The 25,161-nt window shown below is 34.2% G+C and overlaps 1 protein-coding gene across 1 annotated transcript in view; it reads left to right on the top strand.

The window, feature by feature from the left end:
* The window catches only part of CDH7 (cadherin 7, type 2), a 146,550-nt gene extending 122,112 nt beyond the window's left edge, over positions 1-24,438 (top strand). Inside the window, exons 7-11 of the mRNA XM_012660079.1 lie at positions 7,155-7,291; positions 8,198-8,319; positions 8,961-9,078; positions 12,310-12,561; positions 23,587-24,438. Of these exons, the coding sequence (XP_012515533.1) occupies positions 7,155-7,291; positions 8,198-8,319; positions 8,961-9,078; positions 12,310-12,561; positions 23,587-24,080 (1,123 nt within the window). The 3' untranslated portion in view covers positions 24,081-24,438. The remainder of the gene's footprint in view (positions 1-7,154; positions 7,292-8,197; positions 8,320-8,960; positions 9,079-12,309; positions 12,562-23,586) is intronic.
* The last annotated feature ends 723 nt before the right edge of the window (positions 24,439-25,161 follow it).

Genomic DNA, 25,161 nt, shown 5'->3' with positions numbered 1-25,161 from the left:
TAGCCATGACTTTTTGTTTTAGGCCAATGTTTGGAATAATTTTTCCTAGGTTTTCTTCTAATATTTTTATGGTTTCAAGTCTTACATTTAAGTCTCTACTCTATTTTTAGCTAATTATGGTATATGGTGAGAGATAAGGGTCCAGGTTTATTCTCCTGCATGAGACTATCCAATTTTCCCAGAACCCTTTTTGGAACCGGGTGTGCTTTCCCCAATGTATGCTTTTGTCTACTTTGTCAAAGATCAGTTGGTTGTAGGAATTTACTTTACTTATGGGCTTTCTATTGTGTTCCATTGGTCCACTTGTCTATTTGTATACCAGTTCCATGCTATTTTATTTACTCTTGCCTTGTAGTATAATTTGAAGTCAGGTAATGTAATGCCTCCAGATTTGATCTTTTTGCTTAGGATTTCTGCAAAGATCATTCAGCAGCAGGCTGTTTAATTTTCATGCATTTTTATAGTTTTGAGAGTTCCTCTTGGAATTGATTTCTAGTTTTGTTCCACTATGATCTGAGAAGATACATGGTATGATTTCAATTTTTTTCAAATTTTCTGTGACCTATTTTATGGCCTAACATATAATCTGCCTTGAAAATATTCCATGAGCTGATGAAAAGAATGCCTATTCTGCAATTTTGGAGTAGAACGTTATGTAAATGCCTCTTAAGTCCATTTGTTCGAAAGTCCTGTTTAAATTCAGTGTTTCTTTGTTGATTTTCTGACTTAATGATCTCTCTAGTTCTGTCAGTGGAGTGTTGAAATTCCCTATTATTATGTTCCTATGCATTTCATTTCCAAGTCCCATGATTGGCCAGAATATAGCACCATTCTGAGTATTATGTCTCTTTTATACTTTGCCCACCATCCAGATGACTTACCTAGACCACCATTTCATGTATACTTTGCTTTCCTCTTTTCCCATATGGAAACTAAAACTGCAGTCAAAGCCAAAGGTAGAAATTAGGTGATATTTGAGATTACTTGAGATTATTTGATATTTGAGATAAAAAAGTTTTTTTGTAAAGCAGAAATGGATAATGGAGGGCAAACACTTCTCTGCCTTGTTATTTAAGTAATTGTTTATTATTTTATGTACATTTTAGCCCTGAATACTAAATTTCAGGCTTTATCTGTTAAACTTCACTTCTTTCTCATCCCAAGATGGTAAAAACTTCAAGAGCAGTCTTGAGAATTCTAGACTCATTTCTCATGTAAGCATTGGCAGAATACTCAATGACAGAACATACATTTATTAAGAACCTGCTTTGTGCAAGCCACAGGGGGAGATGCTGATAGGAAAACAAAGATAAATAAAACATTTTCTCTGACCTCAAGGAACTTACAATCTGGTTGAAGTAAAAAGATAACATGGAAGTTAAGCAATATGAGGGGGAAAAATGCCAGCACTGCATATAGCATGGCAAATTGTGAGATAAATAATAATCACTCTGAGTTCACCGGCCATGAGACTTCATTTGAAGGAATGACAGCATAAATAGGGCTTTGAGGGATGGCAGGGTCTGGACAAGCCAAAAAAAAAAAAAAAAAACAAATTATGCAAAGTATGCTTATGTTTTATTTAGTTATACCCTAAGAGTCTACTGCTAAATTATGTAATCAGAAAATTCATTTCTGTAGCCCAAAGTCCCTATGCTAAAAGTAGTCAATGAGTTGAAACATGATATTATTACAGATAAGATCAGATATGTAGATGGGTGAATACAAAATAATACACATCATTTTCAGCATTTCTAACAAATATAGAAATATGTTTACATTTATATTCAAGGATTCTTGGATAATATTTATCTGTGGGCTCTTTTGGCATTCTGGTATTGTATGTCCTCAGATAAAAAGTGATAAAATAATATCAGAAATTACATTATGTAATGTGACTTGTATGGACACATTTGGGGTGTTTGAGTAATCCAGTGTTTATTTTTTAAGTTGCTTGTATACATATATGTATTTCTGTCAGGTTTCAGTCTGAAATGTTGATTCTTAGCATGATCAGGGCCAAAGAATGACCAGACATGCCAAAGTAAGGCAAGCATGAAAATGAGGTTTATTGAGGAGAGAAAGATACAATTATAGAGCAAGAGCAAGATATAGGTTTATAGAGCATGATACATATGCCACAGATGACTTCCAGATCCATTGTCACAGCAAAGGGAGAGCAAAAGGAAGGGGCCAAAAAAGAGGGTGTTGGTTATGGTCTCAGTCTTGTTTCACAGTGCCCAGATAGGGACCTCCCTGTGGCTCAGATGTCACCATGGAACCACTTTGATTGCACAGTTGAGAGTTGCATGATCTGAGTCTTAACTACGCATGTAGGTTGTTCTAGTTCAATTTCTAGACTCTATGGTACCTATGAGGCTTGGCCTATGGGCTAGAGAGTCCCTGTATTCTTTTGCAATTAGCATCCTAAATTCTGATGGACAGATTTGTAGGGTGTTTTCTCTTCCCCTAGGTATGGCAGTTGCTGGGGAGAGGATTAGGGTGGGGCAGGACTGAGATGGGGGCCTGAGGCCCACCCTTGTCCTTCCCAGGTGAAGCAATTGCACCAAGGAAACAACACCCACTTTCATCCCACTGGAATCCCTCGCTGTCTACGTAACATTTCTACATATTAAATCTAAATTATTTGTGATTATTTGATTTTTATAAGAAACTTAGCCAGTGAGTAACATACAGAAAAATAGTATTAGCAATAAAACTGATGAATTTGAAAAGTAGCAGAAATCAATTTTGGGAGAAGTACTCTAATTCAGCCACTAAAAATGAGAAAAGAAGGTATATGTGTAGGTATGGTGAAAACATAAAATTTGTTTTTGTTAGACTAATGTATTAATACTTACTATTCAGAGATCATTTTCTTGGCTAAGGAATCGTTCTTCTCAGGGAACACTAGCTAATGCTTCATATATCAGCTCCAGTTTGTTGTATATCCAGAGGGACTGATAGAAAATAAGTAACCCCTTTAATACTGGATGATCCCAAGACCTTATCATTAAGAATTATAATAAACACCGGGACTGTTCAGGATGGTCTGTCTACTCCTTGGCCTGGCCAAAGTCTCCTATCTCTTCTTAAGCTAATGGTTCATTCTCTCTCCATGCTTGCCCTGACTTCCTTCATTATACTCTAGCATAGAAACTTGTTAATTTCCTCCTAAATATTTATTATTTAGGTTGCTATTTTTAAAAATTATTTGTTTATGTATTTCCTGAAATAGAGTGTCACTTACAGGTGCTCAAGAATAATTGCTGAATATATAAATGAAAGGAAGACATAAGAAAATCATAATAAATCACAAATTATCATATATATATAATCATATATAACCGTGTGTGTATGTGTGTGTATACACGAGGCTGTGCTATTTAGTGAGATCTAAGTGGGGATTACAGCTATTAACAAATACACACAATTTATAAGTGTAAGCTGCAGAATTTATAATTTAGGAATGATAAATATTTGAATTATAGAAACTTTGGTTACCCATGTTTCTTCCAAACATAGAGAGATTGCAGTTATAACTAGATCCGTAAATGATTAGTAATTTTTCTATGAGGTGAACAGTGGTTGAAGACATTTAACATATTAAATGACTTCTCAATTTTAATATCCTTTATTCTAATGCTGAGATCTTTGAGACTATTGATAATTGAGGCAAGTGTTTTAGTCATTGACTTAACTCTGTGGGGAATCACAGGAACTCATTTAGACAGATGTATTTCAAGTTCAAGCCTTTTTTGCTTTAAAGATTCTAGATTCTGCTTTTTCATGAATATGCAAAGATTATCTTACTTATTAATGTAGAGATTTGACAAAATGAACAATTCAGGGATTTAGTATTGACTCAACTGATGTATGAGTGTGTGGGTATTGTTACAATCCTCTTATCAGACATTCATATCAATTGTTCTGTTATTGGATAAAGCTTACATAACGGTAAATATTTACATACATGCGTTGTCTACATAAACATGTGTATATGTGTAATATATATGTACATGTATGTAATCCTGTTCTAAGTAAGGTATTGACAAAGTGGGGTAGTACACATATAAATCAATAGAACAGAATAAATACTCTAGAAATGAAACCACATACATATGTTCAATTTAGTTTTTACAAAGGTGTTGAGGCAATTTAATGGAAACGAATGGGTTTTCCAACAAGTGGTATAACAACTGGACAATCATATGAAAAAAAAAATGAGCTCTGATCTACACCTTCCGTCTTCTACAAAACTTAAAATGGAATAATTATCTAAATATAAAATGCAGTAGTATAAATATTTTAGAGAAGAACATAGTAGAAAGTACTCACAAGCTAGGGTTAGGCAAAAAATTCTTAAACAATAGGAAAATCCTTAAAAGAAAAATAATTGATATATTGGGCTTCATCAAGATTAAAAACATGTGCTTGTTGAAAGGTACTCTTAAGAAAATGAAAAGATAAGCTACCTATTGAGGAAAGTATTTCAAGTTACACATTCAAGAAAGGCCTTGTATTAAACATGTATAGAGCTCTCAAAACTTCACATGATGGAAACAAACAACTAGATTAAAAAATGGACAATGTTCTTGAACACATATGAATGTGACAGATAATCACAAGAAAGTATGGTTATCATCTTTTGCTATTAGGAAGATGCAAATTAAAAGCACAGTCTGAGGAGACTGTAGAGTAACTGGACCTCTCATATATTTCTGGTGGGAATGCAGCAATGATGAAAAATAGTTCAGCAGTTTCTTACATATTTACCATGTGACTTAGTGATCCCACACCCTGAAGAAGAGAAAATGTGTGGAAATAAAATTTGCACATGAATGCTTATAGTAACTCTGTCAAAACTGAAACCAACCCAATTTACCTTTTAATAGATGAATGAATGAGTAAACATGCTGTCATATATCCATTTGAGCATTTAAAAAAAAATGGGCACAAAAGCAGAATAAATTTCATTCATTACAATGAGTGAAAAAAAATCAGTCCCTAAAAGTTACATTCTGTATGGTTCCCTTTAGATGACATTCGCAAAAAGATGTAATTATAGTATTGGCTAGCAGATCAGTGTTTGCCAGGGCTTAGTGGTGGTGAAGGTTGTAACTACACAGAGATAGCACAAGAAAGTTTTCTGGTGATAGAACAGTTCTGTATTCCGATTTCGGTAGTGGTTGTTTAATTCACACATGTGCATTAAAATTCATAGAAGAGTACAAAAAAATCAACATTCCTGTTATTTTAATATTAATAATAAAATAAAATTTTAAAATTGTGAATTATCTCTTTTGAGAATTATTTAGATAGCCATTACTTTAGATAGCCTTGCTTTAGACTCTGAATCAGGAATGAACATTGGACAGATTCTTTAGTGAGCATTCTTTCTACGTCTATACCTTAGTTTCACAAATGGTACAATGAACAGCTTCATAAAACTCATTAATGAGTTCACACTAATTGTTTATTCTTGTTGATAAAGTATATTGAAGCTACTGTATAGCATATTATCTCTCTGTACAATGTAATTTTTTTAAAAGCCTATTAGCTTTGGCTGTCCAGTTTTCAAGTTGGCTCATAGTGCCCTACATGAGCAATAGAATATAATGAATTATTGGTGCATTGTTTCCAAGGCTAGGTCATAAAAGTGTTGTAGCTTTCATCTTCTTACATATTTTTTAATTACTCACTCTGGGGGAAGCTAGCTGTTCTGCCATGAGGACACTCAGAGAGAGTTACTCAGAGAAGCCAACTTGTCAGCACCAACTGGTCATCCATGCCATGCACATGGCATCCATGTGAACAAGGTACTTTGGAACTGGATCCTCTAACCTCAGTCAAGTCATCAAATGACTGCAGACCCAGTCAACATCTGACTGCAACCTCCTGAGAGGTCAGGAGTGAAAGCTGCCCTACAAATGTACCCCCAAATTCCTGTTTCAAAAAATATAAAATATATTGAATGAGTATTGTTTTTTAAGCCATTAAGTTGGAGGTATTACAATGCAATATGCATATACATAGAAGTGATAGTAATGAGAGATGTGAGGTTATCAAGCCAAATTGATATTGAGAAGATGTTGCTAGCATCAATAGATTGTAGGTCTTTATCAAGATGAAAAATTGCTGGGGTGGGAGATGGTGAACAGAGAATAAGATGCTTAAAATAGTTTTCAACAGTAGTGTGTATATGAGAACTGACAAACCAAGGGTGTGTTTATAAGAATCTCTGACTGAATTGGGGCAGAGGAACAGATCACTGGAGAACATAATGGAGAAGCCAATATGTTTGATGGAACATAGGTGTAGTTGAATCAGTTACTAATTATCATGCCAAAGCAGATATGTGTTAATATTTCTGTTTGTTCTTTTGTTTGCTTAATGATTTATTTTTAAATGATATCTTTTCTTTCACCCAACTAGTAAGACTGTGAGGTGAATTTGAAGATGATTATTAATGAAGGGAGGATAAATTTTGTAGGAGACAAATAATAGTATGAATTAAGAATACAAGTGGAGCAGTAATTTTTCACTGATGTTTGGATTACAGATATTTTGAGAAAATGCTTTTATATGCCAAACTATTTGTGTAATTTTAGGGATTCTACTTTGAAACACATCTTTAGAACCCTGGTAAAGGCCCCTGAGGAAGCGATACTCAAAAAAAGGACGGGGGGGAGTAGTTATTAGCCAGTTGGCGTTATTAAAATAAAAGATGTTACTAAGTATATGTGAATGAACAAGATGTCTACGTGTATTTCATTTTAGAAGGACCTATAACAATGACAGGGCTACAAAATCTATTGTAAATGGTTTTCAGTAGTCAAAATAATAATAATAATCAATAATAATACTAATGAATTTGAAGCTATTAGCTATAATGACATGTTCAAAGACACTGAAGATAACTATACTACGATGTTCATTTTGTACTGTCTGACAGAAAAGCAAACAGATTAGTGGCATGCAGGTTATAAACCATCTATTATGTGGGTAAAGTTTCAAATAAACCATGTATTTATGTTACTAACATGACAAATCATGAAGTCAGCAGGATTGTGTGACTGGCTACGCAATTAATGAAATAATTTTAGCGAATTATAATACAACACAAGTGTTGCTTTTTTTTAATGTTTCATTAGGTATTCAATTGACAGAAACACAGACTTGGAGAGATACTTCAATATTGATGCCAACAGTGGAGTTATTACAACTGCCAAGTCTTTGGACCGAGAGACAAATGCTATTCATAATATCACAGTCCTTGCAATGGAGAGCCGTAAGTCGTGAGGTTTCAGACTGAATTAGGATGGAAGATAGTGAGAGTGGAGAACAGGTTGTCATGAGGTTGTAAACTCAACTTGAATTCTATTATTTGCTTATTTGAATTGAACAAAAACTTGAATATCCCAAATGTCTAAGCTTTGACATGTATTTATAGTCACTGCTTTTATATGCTAATATTTACAAAATTAATGAAAAGAGATGTCTAAAATATAATGGGCCTGGATTATCTTCAGAGGGCTTCTTGTTGTTTTCTGGTGATAATTCATATAACTTGTTTATGCTGATATGGAATTGGTGAAATAGCTTATAATAAATAGTAAATTGATTTCCAGCCAAGATACTCAGATTTGAATATTCTGATATTCTTATCCCTGATAAGAAAACTGTTGAAAAAAGAATGCATAATTATGTGCATATATGCATATTATATATTTAATATATATGCATATATAATATTATACATCTATTTATAATATAAATGTATGTTCATTCATATAAATATGAGCTCAAGCATCAAAGAATATTGAAATTCATGGTTTACTGTTCATTCTTCTTTCAACAATTTTCTTATCAAAGACTAAAAAAATACACATATAAATACATATATATGTACTCATATTCATACATATATGTGCATGTGTATATATACACAAATACATACATATACATAAATATGTATGTATATTTGGATCAAATTATCTGTAGCTTCCTTTAAAGAATACAGCATTAGATTCTAGATTACATTTGGGGCTTGGTCATTGTATTATTAGAATTGTGCTTTAGAGAGGCAGACATTTTTGGTTGATTCTAATTGTTTCTAATATATGTTTATGGATTAAAATGGAAGTGGAATAACAGTTTATCAGAGAAAATGATAAGATGTTTTCTTATTTATTAGAGAATCCATCTCAAGTAGGAAGAGGCTACGTGGCCATCACTATACTTGACATTAATGACAATGCCCCTGAATTTGCCATGGACTATGAGACCACTGTCTGTGAAAATGCCCAGCCAGGGCAGGTAAGAATTTTCACAACACCTTGCTTCTAGTTTGTGATTTCTTTACAAATATTCAGCAGCAGTTGCCTTTGAAATTCTTCCAGCTTTAATATAAAATATAACCTGCTTGTTTCAGCAAAGCTAACACTTTGATGTATAGCATGAACTAATATTAAAGGAACTTTCAAATTTTGGTTTAATTGGGGTGATGAAAATTCCTCGGGAAAAAAAGGTAAACATTGTAAAAGCCCTGTTAAATGGCTAAGGGCTTAGACTCCTTTAAGGTGAAATATAGCATATTAAGCTTGATTGGGCTGTTTCCCACATTACAAGGCAGGGTTTAAATGTCTTGAAGTTCTAAGAATTAAGCATAGTTCAATCTCAATTCATTGTCTTGCGATGTTTACTGGGATGTCTAATCAATTGGTCCAGCTTATTTCTCAGGTTCACAAAAGTAAATGCAAACATGAACTTTGAAAAGGGCAGGATCTGTTTTTCATAGCCCTTTTTTAGATTGGGTTCATATTAATACATCTGATCCTTTCCCCCAGCTCATTCAGGAAGATGGTATTTATTAGACATATAAAATTGCTCTGTCTTGCCACAGAAAACTTAGCATAGTGCACAAATAGGCTTTCACGTTTTATGTTTTTCATCCCTAGGTCATCCAGAAAGTCAGTGCGGTTGATAAAGATGAGCCATCCAATGGACACCAGTTTTACTTCAGCTTAACAACGGATGCATCAAATAATCACAACTTTTCATTGAAAGATAACAAAGGTAAGGTGTTACTGTCTCTGGTGGAGGCAGCAGGTATGGACTCTCTAAGCAAGTAATTTTTCTCCCTCAAGAATGCTGATTATGCCTAGCACTCTGGGAGGCTGAGGCGGGAGGATTGCTTGAGCTCAGGAGTTCGAAACCAGTCTGAGCAAGAGCGAGACCCCATCTCTACTATAAATAGAAAGAAATTAGCCAAACAACTAAAAATAGAAAAAATTAATTGGGCATGGTGGTACATGCCTGTAGTCCCAGCTACCCAGGAGGCTGAGGCAGGAGGATCGCTTAAGCCCAGGAGTTTGAGGTTGCTGTGAGCTAGGCTGATGCCACAGCACTCTAGCCTGGGCAACAGAGTGAGACTCTGTCTCAGAAAAAAAAAAAAAAAGAATGCTGATTATGGATTTTTTCTTAATAGCAAGGACATTAATTAAAGGGCAATGAGCCTCTCAAGTAATTTTTATCTATGGATTTACTGTCATGAAGGAGAAGCTGATACTTAAATCATGTTAGGCCTAAAGCCAAATAGAAGGGAAAGTTAGATTTCTCTCTTTCTTTTCTTCCAGACACTTCCTTCCACATTTGTATAACAAGTTCATTATCCAAACAATCTAATATGTTGAGGGTCAGCTAAATGCCTAAATAAGCACTATGATATACTACATAGATACAACTTGAAACATTAAAAATACAGTGACTTCACACATTTTAACATAAATCAACTTTGACAATATTTTCAATAATAATATCCATTATTCTTTGTTTTTACATAATCATTAAAGTAATCCATGCAAATAAGAATAATAAAATGATGATCTTTTCTTGATGCTAAGAAATATAAAATAAAAAATAACAAAAGAACTCTCCCAAATGCCTAACCACATTTTCTTGCTGCAAAGGTAAACACTCTTAGCAGTTTCCTAAGTGTCATTATAGAAATATTTTTGCAAATACCTGTAAGTAGATTCTGGTTTTGTTTAATAATATATATTGAAAATTATACAAACTTTTAAAGAAAGCATGAGAACTTGCTATCTATTATCTAATTTTGAATTTATATATTTCAAAGTGTTTTCATTCAAGATACTTATTTTAGCAGAAGAGCATTTGAAATTGATATAAAGGGAAAATAGTATTTTCCCTTTACAATGTGGAAAATGTAACTCTTTTTCTGACTTAGATTTATTCTCTGAATGTGGTTTCAGGGAAAAATATATAGAAATAGATTTGCTAGTCAAATACTGGCTTGTCTAAAAAGACTTGCTTTCAAAAGATGAATGTTATGAGGACTTTTGCCTGAGGCCACCACCTTATTTAGTGCACAAAATCCCACTTTGGCCTCAAAAATTCAATAAGAAAATAATATTGTTTTCCTGATCTCATTCTCCACTTAATGGGAACACTATCTTGTCCCTTTAGTAATATAAAAGGAAGCGTATTCTCCATGTGGGTAACCCCAGACTCTGACTTACTTATAGTTGGAAGGGATGGCTCTCAGAACTTGGATTCATGCTGAACAGACGCAGAGAGGGGAATTTATGACCTTCACAAGGAGAATGTAAATATATCCCCCATGTGTCATCATCTGACACCACCATGATTGCTGTACTGCACATATATGAAAAGGTCTGCATTTATAGGACATCCACACTGCCACACAACTGAAAATTTGTCTATGTCCAACCCAGAGCTCCCCTGCCTGTACCCTGCAGGAAAACATACAATAGGGAGAAAGCCAGTTCTCATGTTGTCTTCCTTCTTAGGGCACAAATACAGACCATGATGAATTTTATGATATCTTTTCTGAATGTAGGGGTTTTTTATCACATGTTGGGCATTTTGGCCTGTGCTCTGCAATTCATTGTGTGTGTGTGTGTGCGCATGTGTGTGTTATTGTGATGTCAGTCAGGTTAGATTACAAATAAACAACTTTGTAAAACTTTTTGTATCAAATCATAGACACATATAACATCTGAGTTGGTAGGAGGCACAGGCATAGATCGGTGTGTTATTAAGTGTGTAGGGACATGCTCAAGATAATACTTTTCAACAATTCCATGCTTGCCTTTACAGTGAGTAACTTCTCAAATTCATATTTTTTAAAATAAAATATTTGTTTATATAAAAGCCTACCAGATGGAATCTGAAAGTCAGTTTTATTATTATACTTTCTCATCTATAATTGCATGTAATATATTTTCTGCAGTCTGATGTGAGCTTGCTATTTTATGCTGAGATGGAATAGATTTCAGCTTGCTCTTTCATTACAGCATTGTTAATTCTTTCATGCCATCATTGGATAAAGATCTTTTTTGACAGTTTGGAATATATATACATAAGCACACTGAATGAAACTATGGTCCTGATCTTCCTTCATTTCCTTTATATTTTCATTAATAACTATAAATTTTAAGAATCCCATAAATTCTCTAATTGGTTAATTAAGACAAGTTAGTTGAAAAAAATTGCTAACAGGTAAAAAAATCTATTTCTGATATGGAAATCACAGTTATTAATATATCATCACTTTTAAAAAGACAGTCGTCACTTTTAAAAATTTATAATTGCTATAATTGTTTAGATGATATAGAATATTGAATGTAAATTAAGCACAGATGACTTGTTTATCACTGACAAAATGTTTATATACATGCAGTAACTATAAATACTAATATAGAATTTTTTAAAACTATATAATAATTCCTTTTCTGAATGTCCTTTTCTATGTACTCAATTTAAATAAAGCTAAAGTGGTTTATTTTACTTGCTTCTATATTAAGCCTGAAACTTGTCAAAGAAATGATTGAAAATTTTGTCTGTGCTATATGACGATGCCTCAAAAATATTTAACCTATTAATTTTTACCATCCTTTCTATAAGTATATGGTTTGAATTTTTTATGTTTATTTTTAAATTTTTAATTATTAGAGTAGTTTTTACAAAGTTGCACTTTAATGCAATAAGTGATGCGTAAACATTTTCATATTTGGTTTTGCTTTATAACTACTTCTTTGGCTATAACTGTGTAGAGTAACATAAATATCTTAAAAATGTATTACACCGGGAATATGTCTCTCTGTCCAAAGGAACGCAAAGGGAATTGTTGAATAAAAAAGATCTGCCACTCCAGAGCTTTCCTTAATTAAAGAATCAAAGTAAACAGAGTGATTTAACTAAAGTTTGGGAGACATATTCCATCAGAAATCTTGTGTTACACATTTACTTTCTTTATCCTAGACAACACAGCCTCAATACTAACCAGGAGGAATGGCTTCAGGAGACAGGAGCAATCAGTCTACTATCTGCCGGTTTTCATTGTGGACAGTGGATCCCCTTCACTTAGCAGCACCAACACCCTCACTATCCGTGTCTGTGACTGTGATGCGGACGGCATAGCCCAGACCTGCAATGCGGAGGCCTATGTCTTACCTGCCGGCCTCAGTACGGGAGCCCTGATAGCAATACTCGCCTGTGTCTTGACATTATTGGGTAGGTAATGTTTCCAGGGCTGGCTCTGTTAAGAGCAGTCAAAACAATAACAGTGTATTACAACTTTCCTATTTTCTTCCCCATTTCTTTGTAGTACCTTTTGGAGAAAGTGTAAATATTCCACTGGATGGTGTTTTGCTCGCTAAGTAGCACAATTGTTGGCCATACTTTCCAGTGGTATATTTAAAGTATAAGTCAGAAAAAAAATATTAATTTCATTTTCAAAATAGCACTGCAGATAAATATTATAGCTTATGCTTAAAATTGATGTTTTTCAATTTTTTTAAATTTAACTTATCCCAGCTCTTAGCTTTAGAATACTCTACAGAGGAGATGCGGTAGACTAGAGAGAACATTTTCCATATTTTTTTGATAATGTGCTTACTTTAGAAAATTATGGCTTTATATTCTACCTTTTTGAGAAAATATTTGTGATGGCTTAAATTATTTGCACATTTTAAAAAACTGCAATTTCAGCAATGCAAACGTTATAATTTCCTAAGTACTAACATATTTAATTATACTTTTTAATGATCAATTTATTATTTGGTTAAATTAGATTTATATCTCATATTAGAATTGCAGTTTTGTAAGAGATTATACCGCATCCTTTTAAAAATTGGGAGACATCCAATGTGGACGTTGGGTAATAGGTTTATTCCTAAAGCAACATTTTCCTTCACAGTGTAACTTTCTATAACAAGGACAACAAGCCCTTAATATTTCACCTGAGACTATACTGTGTGTTTCCTTGGAGTCTAATAGAATTGCTAAACCCATTTATAGCATATTTTTTTTTATAACAGCAGCACTTACAATGGCTGTTAGCATCTTATAATGTTTAAAAACTGGATTGGTGGAGTTAGGTAAACCCAGGTTTTATTTCTGCCTCCAGCATTCATGAGGGGAATGTTAATTCCTCTATAGATGGCTTCTTACCCTAAAAGAGGAAAATAACAGAACTAGCCTCGTATGTTTGTTGTGATAATTAAATGAGATAATTCATGTAAATAACAGTGCCTACTTTCTTGTAAAGAAATAATTCACGTAATTCACGTAAAGGAGAGAGAGTACCTACCATATGGTGAACATTTAATAAATTTTAAGTGTTATTAAAGAAGTGAAAATTCTAAGCTAGCACCTAGTAAGCAAAACATTGTAAATAGTCTAATAAAAATGGAAATTATTACCTTCAATAACTTTAGCTAAGCAAATCAATCTAGAAGCAAATAATTAAACTGCTTTTTTCAATAGAATTTTGTATAAATGCAGAAACTTTCAGAAATTCACTAGAAATGGCAAATAATTTTCAGTTGATACTTGATAAGGGACTAGAATAAAGTTTGAAAAGGGTGGAACCATTGCAAACAACATTTTATTGGTTTACTGGATTCCAAAACATGATAATAAAGATTCATTAGTAAACTGAGTATTTATTTTATAGTAGCAGAATAACCTACACAAGAAGAAAAAAAAATTTCCCTTCATATTTAAATCCTTATTCATTAGCTTAAAATCACAGTTAGAAAAAATAATGAAAGCATAGGTACATGGTGTGTGGAAGACTATTTAAACTCAACCTGACCAGTTTATTACACATACCTTAGATGATACTGTATTTTAAAGAGACAAGATAAAATTGTATTACCCAAATTTTCATTATCCTCAATAGTGAATTGACTTTTGATTTTTTAAAGGGTGTCTGTCTGATGAAGCTTATTTTACTTTTAGTAAATACTTCACCTCTGACTTGGGGGTTTCTTGCAACTTAAGTTCCTTGACCATTCTAATTAGTTAGGAATCATTAACTAGTTCTTTCTGAAAGTAAATGAAATAGAATTTTATTAGATTTCATTCTTGTGTATACTATGCATGAGTGTGTGTGTAAGTGAATGTGTGTGTGTGTGTTTGTGTCTATAATGGTTTGAGAGATTTTGTCAAAATCTAGGTAAGTATGACTACTCTTTCTATTAAATTTGAACATATTGCTTAAGTAGACACCGGGTTTGGAATGCCTCTTCCGTGTCTAAGGATCAGGTTGTTATGCCCTATATTTTATTCATTTTTTAAAAGTTGCCTCAAATCTCCAAAAACGTAAGTCAATCCAGAGTCTATTGCACTGGAATGCAGTTTGCAACCGTGGGCTTCTGCCTGCAATTTTCATTTCCATAGTGACTACACAAGAATCAGTATCTTCAAACGCTAGCATTTTAGCTCAAAAGTGTGGTCTCTGTGTCTTACTTCCTAAGTTTTTACAAGCAGATAATCAGGAATTTTTATACTCTTTTGGTTCTGTCACCACTATTATCAGCTCTGGATTTTCACACAATAGGTGCTGAGGAGAGCGAGATTGAAGTATTCACAGGAGGTGCAGGTGGTGTACACAGCCTGGCATGGAACTTGATTTCTAGTGCATGAATGACTCATTCTTTACAACACCTCAAAAAGTACTGTGAATCTTTTCCCCAGACATTAGATCTCAGGATAGGTAACTCAAACCCTTTCGGACTTCTGAATGGATATTGCTAGAAAAAAAGGAAGGTGAGGAGGGGGGAATGGACAAGAAGAACTTGAGAATCAAGTTCAATTAAGGATGAAACTGTAGAAGCACCTGGGTTTTAGACTTCAAAAAAGGGTACTTCACTACATGCTATGTTTGTGTTCCAGTGACATGACAAGTTAAAGCTACCTGTAACGCGACAGAAGGGAATGCACTGAAGGTTCCCAGAAGGTTAATGCTGGAAGGCATCCCAGAAACCGATTCTAACCCAAACTTCTACACTTTACAGAGGGGGAGATTGAGGTACAGTTAGGTTCAAGGATTAGCAGGGGTTTATATTAAAATAACAAGTTAGTGGATATAATGGGATAAGATTCTAGGTCTCTTTGTTCTCAATCACCATTTTTGGATTAAACTACAAGGAAACATGACTTGAAAATATAAAAATTGTTACTCCTGTGCAGCCCTGAAATTCATGTCATCATGTTTCATGTTTGAAATTCATGTTATCGGAAGTTGGATTTGTCAGTCTTCCCCTCTATCTGTATTCTTCTAACTTTATGATAGACTATTTTTTGATTTCTCTCTAATTCTCACTCTTGTTCTTACTACTCTCTGTATTTTATCTGCACCTGAATTCTCTGAATGAAACGGATGATCTAAATATTAGAACATGAGGTTTCCTTTATTTACACCAAATACAGCTTGAATAAGAGACATTATTGCCATATTCAAATTTCATGGTAATCAGTTAGGTGCCTTAATTATTTTTCATGCAGAAAAATTGCATCAATATATGGCAAGATCCTCTAGTATTCTAAAGCTTGAATAAAAATTATGACCCATCACTGACACCAATGCCAATTTAATTATGCATTTTTATTGTAGTTAAATTCATATCTGTTGATGTATAGTTACTTTTCCACCAGGCTAAAAGCACTTTTTAAAGAAAAAAATGCTATGAATAGCTGACACATTAAGCTATTACTCCAGTGTATTTTTCAAAAATAAAGAGAAAGAATTTCAGCTTTGTTTTAAACTATGGTTTTAATATTAAATATTATACTTCTATTCTGAGGATATTATAGCTAGATTCTTTCTGTTCCTCTAAACAAAGAAGCTGTTGTCTGCACACTAAAGCTGCCACTGAATTTACTATATTAAGTTTTGGTTTTTTCCTACTTGGACTTTGAGGTCCAAGTAATTGAAGTCCTGTAGCATTCCTTCCAGCTCTTTGCTCTTCTCACACAATTGGGATTAGTTAGACTGGCCCAGTTTCATAACTCAGGCTAAATAAGGTGTTTATAGAAACTCACTGTTCACTACATGAGACTCAAGCTCTTCCAGTGTGTCTGGGATGGTCAGCTTGATGTTTGGCTGTCATGGGTTTTTTTCACTTTTCTTCCCTGATCAAGTGCCCTTTTAGTACCAGGTACTAAGCTATATTTGGTTTCCAGTTACTGTGGCTGCTCATGAGTTTGTTCCACAGGAAAAATATTTTCCTGGTTTTGTAAGTGATAGTGAACCTTACTGAAGTAAAAAATATATATTCAATTGCTGAGAAAAAAAATGGTAGTACTATGTAAAAAATAGATCCTCGTCATAATCTATAATGATAGAACATAATTGACATAGCAGTCCTGAGATGATAACGGGCAGACTACAGTTGGCTAATTTATGGTAGCACATGTGTTCCTCTCTCAAACAAGCATGAGCACAATGAAAAAATAAATTACATTTCATAAGCTCATACTATGTGCTAGACATTAGCTTAAGTGCTTTACAAACATTATCTAATTCTCATAAATTCCCTAGGCGATTATTATTATACCCACTTTTTATATAAGAAAACTACAACTTAAAGGAAATATGCACAAAGTTCTAGGGTGAATGAGTGTCAGAGTTAGAACCTAAATACAGGCAAGGCTGCCTTCCGAATGTTCTTTATAAGATATTTTTCCATATGTGTTTTCCAATATGAACGACCTGTGTGTTTGGGGGAAATGTCCGTAGGTCTGTGGGTATCACAGTCTGGCACTGCCAATGTAGAGGCAGCATATCTTTGATCTGTTTCACATAGCAGCTTCATCATTTCTTTGATTCATTCTGTGTCTAATTTATAGTATCTTCCAATTACTTTCACTCTCAAGAGAACACATTTAGAATTGTGTATGTTAAATTTGAGATTGTATTTCAGTATAACCAAAATAAAATTACACAAATTGTCTTTGTGCATGAAACATTTAGAAAAGTTCTAAGTACTTAGGAAAGTTTTTCTCTATCTTAACTGAGACTAAAGTGAAATCTTTCTAACTCTCACATTTAAAGGAAAAAATTTTGTGATACTTGTTTTGGGAAAGATAAGATCCATTTTAGTTATAGTAAAACTTTTCCCTGTCTTGAAAACTGGAAAGAATTGTCTCCTTTATGCATGATTTCCAAATCTTTGGTTCTTTGTTCTACTGGAGACCTGAAAATAGAAATCTCAACAGAAATATCAAATCGTGAACAATTTTCCTACATTCTTGCCTCTTTTCCTGATTTAATTTCTACCTATATGTTTTTCTGAGTGGCATCAGTCAGCCTTCCTTCTTCTCTGTTCCACCCCCCATAGTCAAGTAGTCCCTGAATATCTTTTTTTCTTTCTTTTTTTGAGAAAGGGTCTGGCTCTGATGCCCTGGTTAGAGTGCAGTGGTGTCATCATAGCTCACTGCAACCTCAAACTTCTGGGCTCAAACGATCCTCCTGCCTCAGCCTCCAGAGTAGCTGGGACTACAGGTATGTACCACCATGCCTGGCTAATTTTTGTATTTTTTGTAGAGATGGGGTCTTGCTCTTGCTCAGGCTGAACTTGAACTCTTGACCTCAAGCAATCCTCCTGCCTCAGCTCCAGGTATTTTTAATTTTACTTTTTTGGTTCTTGAATCAATTCATTTATCTCCCTCTTTTTGCACCTGGTTTTGTCCAGCGTCCATCTTTTCCCTCCTCAATTGTGGCAACTGTCCCATTCTCTATCAAAGTCAATCCATCAGAACTGCAAGGCAAGCTTTTTAAAATTAAACAGGATGTGACAACCCCAGCTTAAAATAATATTTTCATGACTCCTCATTGTCTAAGGACTAAAATCACAGACAGTCCATCAGCAGACTGCTCCCTCCCAGTTCAACCTTATTTCTCTTACAAGGTGTACTTTAGCCAAATTGCATGAGTTGCTTTTTCTCAGACTCATTCTGCTTTGTCTTACTTTTTCTAACCTGCCTTGCTCTTTCTGCCTGGAATACCTCTCCCTGGGATCCACAAGTGGTTTACTCCCTTTGTATGCAAGACTCACTTCCTTGGCTTCTGAGCCAAGATTCGATGCTGTTCCTAAGAGCCCCACCTAAGACACCTGGTGTCTTAGGGCATCCGTCAGAGCTGATTTGTCTGCTGCATTAGTTTTTCTCCTTGTCCATCTCCTCCAGTAGACTCCTGCTTTTGGAGGTAGGGACTGAGCATTATTTCATTATATATGTAGCACATATTAAAATGCTGATCTGACATATACAGGGCATCCCGTACATGCATGCGAATGAAGTATGAATGATTTGAATGTACTCATTTATGAAAAGAATATTGGTTTTCATTTTTGTCATACATAGGAGTATCTCCATTGGACTGTGATTTTTCCGTTCCCCAAGATTCTACATTTTTAGGACATTTTTCTGAAATTCAGCCTATTTCTCTAACGTCTCAGGAAAATGGATATGACAGAGGTTAAAAGTATTTAAATTGTATTTTCAGTTTAATAGCCATGGAACTATACAAGGGCTCAAGAAAAAAACCAGAATAGATGACTAAAAGTAGATAGATAAAGAAAATATTGCAGGAGAGATGTCAAGGATACGAATTATTATCAGTTTAAAATTCAGTTTAAAATGCTTTAGTTGATATCTAATTTATCTCACTCACTCACCTGGATTATATCAATAACAAATATTTATTTATCCTTTGTGAAAATAGGTAGTAGAGTGGGTCCATAAGTACAAGTTAAAAGTCTGACTTTTTGCTACTGGGAATTGGTATGTAACTCTGATTCCACAGCAAATAAATCCAGACAAAATGACAAGTTGATTTCTACTCATCCTTTAGATCTTTGCTTAGATGTCACTTCTGATGACATTTTTTTTCTGATCACAACCAGATTGTGCTGGTACTTCTGTATTTTTCCTATAATTTTACTTTTTAAAACATAAATTATTTTACTTCTTTGCTTGAAACATTTCAGAACCATCAAATGCACTTACATAAAATCCAAATGTTTCTCACAGTCCACAAAGCAAAGCACGTTCTGCCACCTGCTCGCCTCTCTAAGGTGTCAGGCTGTCTGATCCTTCACTCACCCAGCAGGAAGAGCCACGGGGCCTTTTTCCCATTATTTTCAAACGTGCCACCCTTTTCCTAAAACATTCTCCCTATATTCTTTTGCCTGTTAGTCTTAGATTGTCTTTTATGTCCCAGGTTCAGTGTTATCTACTCAAGAAGAGCATCTTCACCACTATGATTAAAAGGCACCCTTCACACCCACTATTTTACATCATAATATTTGTTTATATCTTTTGTAGTACTTATCACAATTTGGAAATATACAGATGTTAATCTGCTTTGCTCAAGTATGAAAGCACCTTGAGAGTAATGATCATTGTCACGTGCTCTCTTCCTCTCTTTTTAAACAGTATATTCTTAGAGCTGAGCATGGGATACATATAGACAAAAATATTTTAAATTAATTAATGACTATTATTTATCACAATCTACTATAACATTTTCAACCTTTCCCACATATTTTAATAAGTGAGGTCAGGGTAAAGATTTCATTTCTTTCTGTTTACCGGTTCCGTGACTCAAATTTTAGCAAGACCCAAAAGAATCGGACCTGAATTGTATAAGACGTTATCATAAAAGTTCACAGTATATAACTTATTATTGGACATAGATAGTGCTTACTATGTGTAGCACTATTTAAGTACTTTATGAATATAAATTCACTGAATCTTCATAAAATTACTATGAGGTAGTTCCTATAAATTTATGAACAACCAGAACAATATAAGTGTCACATGCTAGACTTCAACTCTACTTAAATCTTTTCTTCTGTATCCATTCAGAAGTAGAGTCTATATGACCAAAAAGACAAATTACGAAACCTCTTAAAATATATAATCTTGTTCTTACTTAGGCAGAAAATATTCTTCTTAATACAGAGATTATCACCGTAGTCCCTGAAGAGCAGTTAATACTTATTCTAAGAGGTTAAAATTTATTTTTCATATGTATTCAAGTAGTTAGAAATTAATCTTCTCTCAAGTTGTTGAAATGTTAAATTGTCTCACCTTCCAAAACACTTCACATTTCTCATCGCTTTGGGCAAAATTGGGAAATAAGGCAAAATCCATAAGATATTACTATCCTTGATGTGTATTGTACCCGTGGGATGAGATACCCATGCGTGCTTTCAGGTTTCACTTTTGCTGAAGACTTGAGCATCAAAAGCAAGTGTATCAGTAGTATGAAATACATTTACAATAGAATATAAGAAATTAATTGATACATATGTGTATATATATGGCAAAATTCATTAGAATTATAAGAACTGAGAATCTTGAAATGTTCTGCCTACTTAGACATTGATTTAAATTAATTATTACACAACTCTTAACCTCTTTAAATCCTCACTTATTCTTATGTTCATCTATTTCTTATACCTTTTGCTCTCAATTGGACATTTCTCCCCCTCAGTTTTGCTGTTTAACATGTGTAACAGATTTCTCATTTTTTGCCTGCCTCCACCTGTGCACCCCATCATTTTTCTCCTCATAATCCCTCTCCATTCTCTGCTTTACTCCATTTGATTCTCACTAAGAAGCCTTACTGGATCCCACTTTGTTTCTACTGTAATTACTTTTATTTGGGGGGGAGGACTATGTGAAAGATTTCAGAAACTAAAGCTGTATATAAATCTAAAATCATTATTTTATTCTTCCATGTGTCTTAAACATAAATGACGTTTCTTTCTTTGAGCAAGCAATTGCCACTTGAGCTCTTGCTCTTGTCAACCTCAGGCTTTATTTCTCAGTCACCTTCTATGAAAGCACCAGCTTACAGTGTTATAGAAAGTGCCAAGGCTTTGAAGGAAGACTGAAGTGGAGTGTGCCTCACCCCTTGTTTCATTTAATTACATTGGCCATCAATAGGTTGTTTCACGCATCTGAGACAACCATAGAATGGGAAAATAGCTACCCTGGAGAATCGAGAATTTTAAATGATATGTCCTACGCGTGGACCTTCATTTCTTACCTTACCACCTTTTCTGTCTCTCGTTTCATCTTCAGTATACATGCCTAACCATATTTGGTACATTTTCTCACTTTCTACTTTGTTTGTTATTTAATTGTGTTCTTTGTTTTTCCTTCTTTAAAGAAAAACACAATATGTTCATGTGTTACGTTTATGGAATTTAGAATTAATGATCTTGGTAGACTAGAAGATGACAGTGAACACCTACTAGTGCCAGAAATTCTGCTAATTCTGCTTATATTATTTCCAAAACTCTTTATCTCTTTAATACACTCTATGAAAATTGAAGTTGGCTGATATTATCATACATAGCTAGGATCAGTTAGTTACTTGTCCCAATAGCACACAGGTAACACATGGAAAGGTTGAACAAGGTTTTCTCAACACCAAAGCTGAAGTTTCTTCTGCCAGAAAGAAGGGACAAGCCATTTAACAGGAAAGGAAGGTGAGTATCAGACTACTTATGGAAACAGGAAGATAAGCAAGCAATAACTTTTATATTTACCATTTTGATAAAGCTGGTTGAAAGCATACAAATGCAGTAAATAGGATCAAAAAAAGAGAATAAGTGTATCTGCCAATGTAGTATGAGAAGGTGGCCAGAAGAGCTCAGAAATGTACCTTAATTGCTCAACAGTAGGCCGTCCATCTATAAAGTAGAAAGATTGTGAGATGACCAATAGGCCAGGATCAAATACAACAGGAAAAGAAAGTGCCACAGAAATAATCGTTTTTACAATGATATCCAATATAATTGTTTGCATAAGTCACATTTCTTTCAATGATGGTAAAGCAGATGGCAGAGAAATACTTCAGAAAGCATAATTTTTTATTGAAATTAATAAAAAAGATTCATTTCATTTAAAATTAAATAAGTACTTTGCTTTTTGGTTTTTGAAAGTAGACTAAGGTGGAGAATGGAGTATGCCTCACCCCTAGTTATTGTATTTAATTATACTGACTTACATTAGTATCTTTCTTGGTTTTCTATTTTTATTTTCAAATGTATTTTTAATGCCAAAGTAAAGACTTTGAAAAATGTTTTAAATGTAAGTAGTTAAAGCCCCCCTTTAAAAATGTGACAAGAATAATGTACCCCCAAACAATAATCCACTTAGTGCATATTTTAGGCTGTTAGATCTTCCAAAAAAAAAAAAAACTCAATGCAATAAAAATTGTTAAATGGTATTATATTTATAGACAAATAATTAAAGATTTAATAACTCATCAATTTATGTTTTGGAATTCCAAAATTCAAGAACACCTTTTTTGCCCTCCTCTTTTCAACATGATTCGAGGGGCCATAAAATTTAACGTGTTCTCAATTTGGGGAAAATTCGGTTACTTGAAGCCAGAGCAGTCTCTTTATCAGCATATACTAAGGGAAAATACACAGGATATACTGTTGGTTTAAGCCCAGAGAATAGACAGTGTGGTTGTTCTCCTTTGCCTTCTAATGCAACCACATGCTTTAAGATTTAATTATTAGTTTTGATATAGGAAGAAAAATTCCTAACATTAAAGGTTTATTTCTTAAATCTATCTTTGGCTGATGCTGAAATCTCACAACCTGTGTTCTGTCTCTAGGTAAAATGGATAAAGACCAAGTTCAGTATTTTGTACATGAAAGTGGTACTCAATTTATTTTACAGAAGCTTTTAATCTTTGTCAATGGCCTGACATGCCGGATTTTATTTAACAGTTGAGTTTCATAGACAAGAACTAGGCATTTCTTCAAAGAACCTGACCAAATGCTGTAATCCATTTCCTTCTGAAATTACAGTTGTTAAATTAGACACAAAACATTTATGAATGTCACTTCGCCTTTCCAGCAATTAAGGAGTTCAAAAAATCCCTTTGTGTTTCATGGCTTTGAAATTATTGTATTTATTCTGAACTGGCTCTTCAATTTGTTCTATCAAATGCTTTGGAGGTTACGTTAAAGAGGGAGACATCAATTCTGAACAGGTGTGGAAAAGAGTTCCTTGATGTATAAAAGTGTTCTATTTTAAAGCCATTTTAGCAATTTTATCACATCTACTGCTGTGAATTCCCATGTAAGTAGGTGGCCAATTCATTTCTCTTTAAAGGGAAGAAAATGTGTAAGTCAACATCACAGGCCTAATTGTGCCATGAGGAGGCTCAGGTGGTGAGTTTACTGAAACTTTCCCTTTGTTGTCTCATTGTTTCAGTGTTGATTCTCCTCATCGTCACTATGAGAAGACGGAAAAAAGAGCCCCTTATTTTTGACGAAGAGAGAGACATCAGAGAAAACATCGTTAGATACGACGACGAGGGCGGGGGAGAGGAAGACACAGAAGCTTTCGACATGGCTGCGCTGAGAAACCTCAATGTCATCCGAGACACCAAGACTCGGAGGGATGTGACTCCAGAAATTCAGTTCCTGAGTCGACCGACTTTTAAAAGCATCCCAGATAATGTCATTTTTAGGGAATTTATTTGGGAAAGACTGAAAGAAGCCGATGTTGACCCCGGCGCTCCCCCGTACGATTCTTTGCAGACGTACGCGTTTGAGGGCAACGGCTCCGTGGCCGAATCCCTCAGCTCTTTAGATTCCATCAGCTCAAACTCTGATCAGAACTACGACTACCTGAGTGACTGGGGACCTCGTTTTAAACGACTTGCAGACATGTATGGGACTGGCCAAGAGAGCTTGTACTCATAGCCTTGACACCTTACTTTGAAATGGACTGAAGAAAATGTATCAGCAAAAAAATCCCCAACTACTTAGAGAAAACAAGAACTCCACTTGCTGGAGAAAAATGGTTGTAAATATTTCTTCGTTTTTAACTATTTAGGTTTCTGCCTTGGTGAAGCATATCTTCATTAGACTTACCCAAGGGACTTCACTGACCACAGACTCTGAGCATTTGAAGGTTTTTTGATAAAAAGAAATGCTTAGTGGTTTGTGAATAGATAGCAACTCTCATATACCTGCAAAGGCACCCAGCCTCTATGAGTAAGTAGTGCCCTGTGTCGTCAGTGAGTCAAGGATGCCCTGTACATACCTTTATGGTACTGTCAGTAAGAAGAATAGAACACGATGTGCTATTGAAAAATCCTAGAAATTCTTGCATATAAAAACTTGGGACAAATTTAATTTACAGCAATGCTTTTTAGATTGCTATGTTATAGAATCCAGCAGAATTTTATTGCTATTGGTTAGCAAAAATATTTTATTTAGCAATATACAAATTCTCAGAAAATCCTCCCTATATGAAAATCCTTCAATAAAAGCCAGTAAAATTTGGTTTAAGGCAACATAAACCCTTGTTTATTCAATAAATTATGAGGTGTTCCAAATAAGAAAAAGGTAAATAATTTTTAAAGTTTGCAATAGTTTTGAGATGCTTGTGTAGGTATGACTTAAAGAAAAAGTTGCTGTCTATTCGTTGATCTTTACTATCTCTTCTGATTTGTACAGGAGAATATCTTTTCTTTTTTATTTGACACATGGTGTTATATTTATTTTGGAGCTCCAATCTCCACTAAATTCAGGTCCATCTTACTGCCTCATAGTATTAAACTCATCAGAACATGCTGATTTTTCTCCAGCCTGAGCTACATGAAGGAAATGAAGCATGGAAATGGAGAAATAATAGTAATGCAATTGAGCCCTGTTGCAGTTCACATCTCAAAGAGGAGCACAGCTACGAGGACATATAAATTGTTCTTCTGAGCCATTAGAATATCAAAACATTGAAATAAAATATTTGTATTTTAGAAAGACTTCAGAAAGAATTGAG

This window comes from Propithecus coquereli, unplaced genomic scaffold (assembly GCF_000956105.1).
Source record: "Propithecus coquereli isolate 6110/MARCELLA unplaced genomic scaffold, Pcoq_1.0 Scaffold650, whole genome shotgun sequence".
Lineage (NCBI taxonomy): Eukaryota > Metazoa > Chordata > Mammalia > Primates > Indriidae > Propithecus > Propithecus coquereli.
Note: the sequence above shows the minus strand (reverse complement) of the source record. Positions and strands in the feature narration are given on the sequence as shown.